General features: G+C 32.5%; 2 protein-coding genes across 2 annotated transcripts; both read right to left on the minus strand.

Moving 5' to 3' along the window:
* Window positions 1-4,571: 4,571 nt before the first annotated feature.
* LOC111639020 lies at window positions 4,572-5,999 on the minus strand. Its single transcript, XM_023384799.1, has 2 exons — window positions 5,949-5,999; window positions 4,572-5,871 (listed from the first exon to the last, which is right to left on the minus strand). The coding sequence occupies exons 1-2, from the start codon at window positions 5,984-5,986 to the stop codon at window positions 4,908-4,910; spliced, it is 1,002 nt and encodes a 333-aa protein (XP_023240567.1). The 5' UTR covers window positions 5,987-5,999; the 3' UTR covers window positions 4,572-4,907.
* Window positions 6,000-6,205: 206 nt separating this feature from the next.
* LOC111639017 lies at window positions 6,206-10,272 on the minus strand. The gene is made up of 3 exons (XM_023384796.1): window positions 9,945-10,272; window positions 7,539-7,712; window positions 6,206-7,461 (listed from the first exon to the last, which is right to left on the minus strand). Exons 1-3 carry the CDS (start codon window positions 9,968-9,970, stop codon window positions 6,378-6,380), a joined length of 1,284 nt encoding a protein of 427 aa, XP_023240564.1. The 5' UTR covers window positions 9,971-10,272; the 3' UTR covers window positions 6,206-6,377.

Raw genomic sequence — 10,272 nt, forward strand, 5'->3', positions numbered from 1 at the left:
CCGTATAAACTATGCTATAAACAAAAAATTGTAGAATTACTTACCGAGTGTGCACCGTTCGACGTCGTTATTGCTTAAGCTTGTTTTCGTCGCGGAGCAGCGCACCAAACGGCGGACGCGATTTCTGATAAGTTATTTTTCTGCGAAAACTTCGTTGAACTTTGGAGACATCATTAATATAAATAATTTTTATGGCCGTTGAATAAGAAATGTTTCTTTCACAAGAAATGTATAAAATCAGTGCTGTATTAGACTTATGGTACCTAATTTACATACTGTACAGACGATAGTAAACTCAACTTACTCGCCTAAACTCTCCGTAGCCTGGTGCTGGAAGGCGGAAAGTATATACATAATTATAATAAAGTTACAATAAATTAAATTAATATATAATTATATATACAGTACCTAATTGATATATAATTTATATATAATACTGTACAGACGATGGTAAACTCAATTTACCCGCCTAAAATCTCCATAGCGTAGCGGTGGACAGCAGAAAGTAGTTCGGCTGACTGATGACGTTTTACCAAATTATAGGAGTTTTTACCATGTTTGTACGGATACCGTTGCAATTTTTCGCCGTCATATTGGAATCCGAACTATAGGAACCCGTGTTATAGTGGGGTCGACTGTAATAGACTGAACCTTTTGAAATAGAGTAAACAAGTCATTCTCTGTTAAATTTTTTCACCATTGGGAAGATTTCTAGAATAATAATTGTCTGAAAATTTTCTTCCAGCATCATTAGCAAGACAATTGTAGTTAAACACCTGTATGGGACCACGACTAACCAAAATATTAACAAGATCATTAGTCATACTGGCAGGCCACAAATCAAAATCATTACCACATTATAAACTGCTACATATTAATGACGACAATAAATTGCTTACAGGTTCTTCAGTAGTACCTTCTCTTGTTTTAGTTTTACTGGAATCTCACCTTCTGATGAAGGACTACAACATATAAATTTTTCTTCAGATACCTCCATAGCTTCTGGATTTAACGCTATGCATGTTGACGCTACATAAATAATTTCTCGACAACCCGTTTCCTTATTTTCTGGCTTGCTTAAAAATTTCTTTAGAGAACTCACCAGCTTTTCTGCCTGTACCTCCTTTTTCTTGTTTTTCATGTCGAAATTGCACTCCTGAAAGTTTTTTTCCTTTTCTGCAGTTCTTGAAATTTTTCGTAAACTGTAAGTATTTTTTTTAAAGTTTTTAATACAATAATATGCAGACATAACCAATTAAAAAGGAGAACTATCAGGAATAAGTAGGCTTTTCTAGTTTACAAATAATAATCGACCAACTTAACCATGTAGTTGAGTCTGTAAAAAATTCATAGAAATTCCGTATAAATAAACTACAAAATTAACTTTGTATTTATAAAATACATCGAGTTTTGACTCAGATGTCTTGCAAGAATTTTGTATAGCGTGTACAGACTATGGAACCCTACCATGCGTATGGTAAGACTGATAGTGGGATGTTATATTTGCTCTATCAATCTAATAATATCAAAAGTTACTTTTGATATTATTAGATTGATTCATTTTTGCCCTGGAGATTAGTTACATGTATTTAAATCTTAATTTAAAAAGCTATACCTAGACCCCCGTTAGAAGAAGTATTAACAAAATAATTGCAAGTTAATACACGATAGAACTGTTTGAATAGGTACAGTACAAGTACAAATTGAGAAGGGAGCTCTGTGGGAATTCCCTAATTTCGTCAGTCCTGTCAACTTCTGTCATAGAACACGACTATGGGTATTTAGCTGTCAGGCGCTACTGGATGGTTCAACATGCCGACAGACGTTTCGCATTGCATCTTAGTTCTCATAAATGCTAATAAATGGCTCTGTTAACGCTATAATATAAATAAGAAAATAGTAATTGCGCGCACGTCGGATTTTTTCTCCATGCGAAGACATTTCTTATGCTACAGGTGGGATGGGTATTGTGACAATGACTGAATATTACGTGATCGATCGCTCGATTTGCCTTATCGCCCACGTGCGGTGCACACCTTGCACGCTCGCTTACGGGGGGCCTGCCTTGATGTGACAGAAAGCAGCTACTACACCATTTATTTTTGTTTTGAAGCCATCAGTATATATTATGGAGCATTTGTTAGGAGTGTGTTTGACTAATGCTTGTGCATGTGTATATGACAGGTGAGGGAGGGCTCGGAAATTAGCTGGAGAGTCTATTTCATAATGTTTTGTATTTATGATTAATCTGTTTTTATTATGATATTTGATTTCATTTTACTTTTTATAAGTATATCTATAGGAATTTTATTGGCTATTACTAACGTTGATTCTTATGAAATTGTTCTGTATCTTTTTGTGATTTTAATGCAGATTTTTTTTTTGAATTTTAATAATTTTTACAAAGATGTTTGTGATTTACCACTTGACCCCACACCTGGCAGGCGTATGTTAGTTGCGGGAGAAGAACTCCCTCGTAGATAGTGTCTAATATGTTTGAATTTAAACCCTAACGTAAGATAGCGACGCTGTGTATCATTAGCAGCATTCGCTCACTCTTTTGTATTTTTGTATCTATTTTTGTGTTCTTTCCAAGTGAGTTTTGAGTCCAGAATGCAAACCAAGTATTTAATATTTTTGATATTTTAATTGATATTTATCTTGTAGTCTTAAAATGGGTTTTTTGTGTTTGCCTGCTTTGTGTATTAGCATTAACTTAATTTTATCCGTATTAAATGTAATTTTGCACTCTTCCCCTAGTTTTCAATTTAATGAAGGATTGATTTTGCTTTGTTTTCTAACGCTTTAATATTATCAGCAACAACTGTTACAAGGAAGTCGTCAGCAAAGCAAAACAGTTGGCAATGTACTGATAGTTTGATATCAAATAGTTCATTAGGATATTCCAAAGCCTGGCCCACAGGCTTTGGAACATCCTAATGAAGTATTTCTCTGTGGGCAGGCTTTGGACGAATTAAGACTAATTAAGCTACGATTGTTTTTGTCTGTGTTGTGCTCATCCTTGGGATAAAAATAGTCTAATACTGTGTTTGCTTCATCCTCTCTAGTCATACATTTATTTCCATTTTTATCCTTTAATAATACCGTTTGTTGATTGATATTTCGTTGGTGTTTTAAAAATTTATATACTCTGCCCCATGGGTTTGGATTTCCTACATCAGTGCAGAATTCTTTTCAAGAATGTGTTTTGGATTGTTTGATTAATTTTTAGTATTCATTTCTTAACTGGATAAATGATTGTCTTAGTGTCTCTCTCTGTAATTGTTGTTTGCAGTGTTGATACTTTCGCCATGCGTTATTTAATAATCTTCTCTGTAGGGTTAATTCGCAATCCACCGGGGAACTGATTGTTTATGTTTGGAGTATGTAGGGATATTTTTACGTATGGTGTAGTTCTTGAATTATTGCTATATCTGTACTGTTTACAGTGATATATGTGAAAATCAGGATTTAGGGGGGAGTCATTTTTTTACAGAATTGGCGTTAAAAAACGCCTTAATTTCAATTAGAAAATATTTTATAACTTTGACAAATTTTTCGAATAACGGATGTCAATACTTTGGATTTACTTAGTGTTTTCCTTTGTTTCACAAGCACAATAAAGTACAGTCAATCATACACTGCGCAGATTTTTCATTTTTTATTTATTCTTTTTTAGTTGATACGCGTTTCGGGCTTAAAATGCCCCTTCTCAATCAATTATTTTTAAAATGTACAGTACATAGTTAGTGTATGTGGCGAAGAAAGAAGGTAAAGAAGAAAACTGTGGAGAAAGGCTTGGTAGTGGAATAGATAAAAATGCGATAAAGCAGAAAGAAGGAGCTTTTAAACTTTGGAGGATATCTGATAGTGAAGCTAGGACAGAGAACCGAAACAAACAACGATGGGAAAATTTTCGAGCTTCGATAAAATCTTCAGATTTAGCTTACGTGCAAAACTGCCCCATACATGTGCGTGTCTTCATTTGTTTCTGGAAAAATTATGACAACAGTTGCATGTGTGAAACGCGAATAAATTTTTTGTTTTTTGAAGACACTTTTAATAAATTTAAATGAAAAAAAAACACTGTCCAGTGAGTTTATAATTGCAATTTAAAGTCGATGGATGACATGGAAAAACACATAACTTCTATACTCACTTTTAAATTGACCAGTAAATACAGTTAACTCACAGATTATTAACAAGAAATAATGGTATTTAAAAAATAATTAGCTTTAAGAATTTCAAATATATAAATATTAAATTTCATTTAGGGGAGACCGGGGCAAGATCGACATGTTAAGATTTACTTAAATTTTGTGTAATAAATACTNCTTACATTTAGACAAAAATTCTTTTTAACTTTTCATATTTATATCGTCATTAATTAACATGAAGAAAGAAAAAATTAGTACTGTAAGATTGTAATTATATTTGTTTCTGGAACATCTACTTGAATAAAATAATGAAAATCACGCAAGTAATTATCATTAAAATGCTGACAATTATAAACGTTCTTAATGATGATATATTTGTATATACTAAATTTTGAATTATAAACAACTCGACTAACGACAATTTACATTTCAGATAGAATACATTAATAAGCACTTTATATTACAATTTTATTTTCTGTAAATCCAATAAATTTATTATCTCGTTCATGTACACACAAATTTTGCGGAAATTATACAGTGATACAGTAAAAAACAATCATATTCGAATTTAACTTTATATTCTCGTTTAGATTTCACTTTTCTCTAGGGAAACTTTTGACTTCAAAAATATAAATCAACGAAAAAGTAAATAATATTCATAAGGTTTCTGTCACCGATTAGAATTTTGTCTTCAAATTTCCTAGCATCTGTTCCTTCGTCGCTCACAAAGTAACTCAGTTCAGGTAAAAACTAGAAATATGGTTGGACGTTTCCAGCGTGTAAAAACACAGCAAATAAACGAATTGACCAATATTTTTCTAGATACAACTTCGTTTGCAGATCTGCTACTCCCTCTGAATTGCAAACGGTGTCAAACGAAATCTGCTTGTTGTCCAAATTGTTATTAATATACCCGTATACATACATTGATAAACGTTCGCCAAGCTTCACCGGAAATCGAAGAGCCGTGACGTAACAATCTTCCATAACAACTACTTCGCTGCTAAAATATATATAACCTTTCATCTCTCTGATTGAGACCAGAGAAGAATCTCCAAGATTTACGTACGAGAACAAGTTACAATAATTTATTCCGCTTCTGGTTTTTGTTTCTCGACTGATATAACTGGGATAAAAGGAATAATTAACAGTCTTAAAAGCACGCCAGATATGATTCTTTTTTACTTCGTTTAACAAGTTCATTGTAAAAACACAAGATTGCAATTCGTCTTCATTCATGGCAAGAAATCTGACTTTTCCAATAAATGGCTTCATAACATTTCTTATTTCATTTCTTTTCGATTCTTCATTCATAGAATGGAAGTTGTCTGCACCCAATTTTCTTTTAACTTCTTCTATGCTCCACTGGTACACGGCTCGGAGTAAACGCAATTCACTGACTGATTCATATATCGCTCGAGATAGCAGTCTATCAATTGTTGCAATTTTACAGCACATAAAGTCGACTGTTGTAAATAGTTTTCCTCCGTGCTGGTTGAAAGCTATCCAGCAATAATAAGTTATGACCTGGTCATCGATTTCACGTGCAAAATCACACAGATGGATTGCACAGACGGTATGCAGATTTATTTGCCGAATGATAAATGATCTGCATTTCTTTCTTAAATGGTCTAACTCGTACCTTAAACTCAGATGATACAGATCGAAAGCGTGTGTAAAAGAAGTCAATCCGGGATCGTCCGTCTGTACATAACTGTTTTAAAACTATAAATTATAATTTATGACAATGTATTGAAATTAAATGTAAGGTAAGTATTGTGAAAAACTTACGTAACGAATTGTCTGATGTTCTCGATTGGATAAGGCATAAACAGTACTTTGGAATTTTCAACNCATCAAAAATATATGATTTATAAATTGAAAATTCATTATCTGTATCTAAAATTTACATAAAAATAAACAAAAGATTTCTTATCGCTACTGTTTAATTTTTGTTTAAATTAATCAAATGTCGATATTTTGAATTATAAACAACTCGACTAATGACAATTTACATTTCAAATAAAATAATTACATTAATAAGCACTTTAAATTTAAATTTTATTTTCTGTAAATCCAATAAATTTAGTATATCGTTCATGTACACACACATTTTGCGGAAATCTTACAGTGATACAATAAGATATAATCATATTCGAATTTAACTTTACATTATATTCTTGTTTAGATTTCAGTTTTTTCCAGGGAAATTTTTTAACCTCAAAAATATAAATCAACCAGAAAGTAAATATTATTCATAAGGTTTCTGTCACAGGTTAGAAATTTGTCTTCAAATTTCCAGGCATCTGTTCCTTCGTCGCTCACAAAGTAACTCAGTTGACGTGAAAACTCGGCACCGAGTTGGACATTTTCAGCGAGGTAAAAAAAAGCAAATAAACGAATTGACCAATATCTTTTTAGATACAACTTCGTTTGCAGATTTGCTACTCCCTCTGAATTGCAAACTGTGTCTAACGAAAACTGCTTGTTGTCCAAAGAGTTAATATACCCGTTTACGCACATTCGAAAACATTCGCCAAGCTTCACCGGAAATCGAAGAGCCGTGACGTAACAATCTTCCCTCACAACTACTTCGCTGCTAAAATATATGTAATTTTCCATCTTTCTGTTTGCGACCATAAAAGGAACTCCACGATTTACGTACGAGAACAAGCTAAAATAATTTATTCGGCTTCTGATTTTTGATTCTCGACTGAAGTAACTGGGATACAAGGAATAATTTCCAGTCTTATAAGCATACCAGATATGACTCTTTTCTATTGCGCTTAACAAGTTCATTGTATAAAGACAAAATTGAAATTCGTATTCATTCATGGCAAGAAATCTGACTTTTCCAATAAACGGCTTCATAACATGTCTTATTGCATTTCTTTTCGACTCTTCATTCATCGAATGAAAGATGACTTCACCCAATATTCTTTTAACTTCTTCTGTGCTCCACTGATACACGGCTCCGAGTAAACGCAATTCACTGACAGATTCATATATCGCTCGAGATAGCAGTCTATCAATTGTTGCAATTTTACAGCACATAAAGTCGACTGTTGTAAGTAGTCTTTCTCCGAGTTGGTCGAAAGCTAGCCAGCAATAATAAGTTATGACCAGATCACCGATCTCACGTGCAAAATCGTGGATTGCGCAGACGGTATGCAGGTTTATTTGCCCAATGATAAATAATTTGCATTTGTTTCTTAAATGGTCTAACTCGTATCTTAAACTCAGACGATACAGATCGAAAGCGTGTGTAAAAGAGGTAAATCGGGGATCGTCCGTCTGTACATAACTGTTTAAAAAATATAAATTATAATTTATGACAATGTATTGAAATTAAATGTAAGGTAAGTATCGTGAAAAACTTACGTAACGAATTGTCTGATGGTCTCGATTGGAAAAGGCATAAACAGTACTTTGGAATTTTCAACATATGTAATGAGAAGTTCCAAATTCCTGTTCAGGACTTTACTTAACTCAGCTTCTGATATAACAATTTCTTCGTTTTTTTCGTTTCGGATTCGTATCCCACTCGAAGAAAGCCTAAAACAACAAAAAAGGTATTTATTATTACTTTCGAACAAACATGTCTGTTTTACTGTACTGTAGTTGTAGTATTTCCGACAAAGGTGTATGAACAATAAATGCATGACTAATACTTTAAAAATAGATATTAAATTTTTTGTATTAGCAAATCATCTTGGTTATCGCGAAACCATCAAAACCCAACTTTTATTTTTTAATATCTATCGCACCAGGAAACGCTGCATTTTTGAAAAGAAAAGACATCTCTATTCTATTAACAGGGAAGTATTTCGGGGTATGCTCTTCAGTAAACTAAGCAGGGGCATAGCCTGAAATACAATCCTGTTAACAGAATAAAGATATTCCTGCATATTTTAAAGAAGACGCTTTGTATGATAGATGAGATTATTATTTATCAATAGATGTTAATGATAATATCAAAATGAACTTTTGATAATGTAAAGATTTTTGTCTATTGTTTTTGACAGAGTTTGACGGTTTTTTGTTAAATAAATGTATCTTCGATTCTTCTTTTATCGCTCCCCGAATAGAATTAAAAAACAATTAAGAAAAACAAACAAAGATGTCTGTACAGTTTTCGTTATTAAAAATGTAAATAATACAGAATTTGTGTGGAATTGTTCTGTAATTCTCCACGAACAATAATTGATTTTTATGTAACCTATCGTATTCTGAATCTCTATGTCATATAACAGTATATATACAGTAATCTAATTAATAATGCTAGTTCCAAATTGCGAGTTTTGGAATTTTCGATTATTTTGTTATACAAGCTTGAAAGTAAAAAATCATTACGTTAACATAATATTAGTACATAATATTAGTCAATCACCATCTATTGTAATGAGTTATTAAACATGTTCCTTAAGAGGGAGAAGCTGGTGATTTTTTCTTGATTGAGAAATAATATACAAAATTCTACTTTTATAAAAGAATAAACAATTACATGTTATTTTCAGTAACAGATGATAATATCTTTAGGTTTTTTTTTCATCGACACTTATTTCTTATGTTCTAAATAAACGGACATCGTTGCCCAGTAATTAGGTAAAAATTAAATTTTGTCCTCCTGTGTGTCTGACACTCACACAATACATAATTAAAGTTTACATTACAAACTGATAAAAAAAGAAAAAGCCTTTAACTGATAAGTTATCAGTTAAAAGCCCACCGAGCGCTTCGAGTCGCATTGCTTGTGGCTATTCCATGCCGGGTGGCATCAAGTGGTATCCTTGTCGCTTACAAGGAAAAGAAGTGTGTATCCTAACACTGTCGTATATATGTATTTATTCTAAACATGATTTCTCTCGCTTTGTAGACCGATAAATACTAGACAGTTCGAATAATTGAATTTCTCTGTAATGTTATTTGGTACTTTTATGTGAAACTTGTAATCATTGAACGAATAACGTTTATAATGTTCTGCTATAACACGTATTAGATCTATTGTTTTAAAAAATTTCGATCTTAATATGAATAATTACAAACAAAGTATATTGTAAAATTATTGGCGTAGAATTAGTCTTAATCAAATCTTTGTACAAAATGTAATTAATTAGTTCATTCGTTCATCTTCCTTAAAATAAATAGCACTTTTACATTTTAGAACTCAACATCCCATCTACTAGTTGAGGAAACTGAGAGATCCGCGATTTACGTGTCGACAAACACTGAACTACCGGAATTATCTCTTGTAGAAAAGAATGAGTATTAATCATTTGTATATTGATAATTAAACAAAGCTTATTAACTCAAACTCTAAAGACCAAAAATAAATTCACCGACAAAAGAGAAATTTTAAGCTAATTAAACCCTTTGACTCCTAAAAGTGTAAGACTCTATTTCTCGAGTTCCAACATTGTAAACAGACGGTTATTTGCTCAAGGGATAAAGCTTTTTGTGAAGTTTTGCTTACTCATTGTCTCCATTAAGACAATTGAAACTTTTGTTAGTTCATATATTCTAGAAAATTTATACATAAAAATTCACTAAGAGTATGTTCATTTGAAGCGAATATATGTGATGAAATAAGTACAAATAACATACAGAAAATTAACTTTTATCATTTATCGCGTTATATTTTAAGCTCTCGATGGCAGTACATCATCGCTTTCTCTCAATTTTTTTTATAAAAGAGGCACATACGATAGTCAATTGCAAAACAGGTAAAATGATTTTGCGCCCACACATCTAGAAACGGTATAAACAGAAAACAACACAAGTACTTACCGACTCTGCACCTCTCGATTCGCCATTTCTTCGACTCGTTTCCGCACTGAACTCTCGAGTTGACGTCGAAGAACAGAGGCAACACGCTCTTAGAAGTAGAAAGAAATCATCACGGTAATTGGCTGGAGATGCCCCATGACTTTGACGTCACCGCCCCTCCGCAGGAGCACTTAATTTTTTAGTTGCATTACTCGTATATTCTGTATATCCGACATTAAAACTACCTTTATACGTGTATTTATTGTGATATCACATACACGTATCTAAGAAATTAGCATATACCTTGACCATTAGGTGCTTACGAGTAACAGTATGACGTTGAAGTCAC

This window comes from Centruroides sculpturatus, unplaced genomic scaffold, assembly GCF_000671375.1.
Source record: "Centruroides sculpturatus isolate CEXI.00-Female unplaced genomic scaffold, Cexi_2.0 scaffold1200, whole genome shotgun sequence".
In the NCBI taxonomy this organism is placed as follows: domain Eukaryota; kingdom Metazoa; phylum Arthropoda; class Arachnida; order Scorpiones; family Buthidae; genus Centruroides; species Centruroides sculpturatus.

Coding starts and splice junctions, on each gene's coding strand:
- LOC111639020 (XM_023384799.1), bottom strand. CDS start 5,986: ATGCCTTATCCAATCGAGAACATCAGACAATTCGTTAC. Junction 5,872..5,948: donor AACATCAGACAATTCGTTAC/GTAAGTTTTTCA, acceptor GTTTTAAAACAG/TTATGTACAGACGGACGATC.
- LOC111639017 (XM_023384796.1), bottom strand. CDS start 9,970: ATGGCGAATCGAGAGGTGCAGAGTCG. Junction 7,713..9,944: donor AATCGAGAGGTGCAGAGTCG/GTAAGTACTTGT, acceptor TTGTTGTTTTAG/GCTTTCTTCGAGTGGGATAC. Junction 7,462..7,538: donor ACCATCAGACAATTCGTTAC/GTAAGTTTTTCA, acceptor TTTTTTAAACAG/TTATGTACAGACGGACGATC.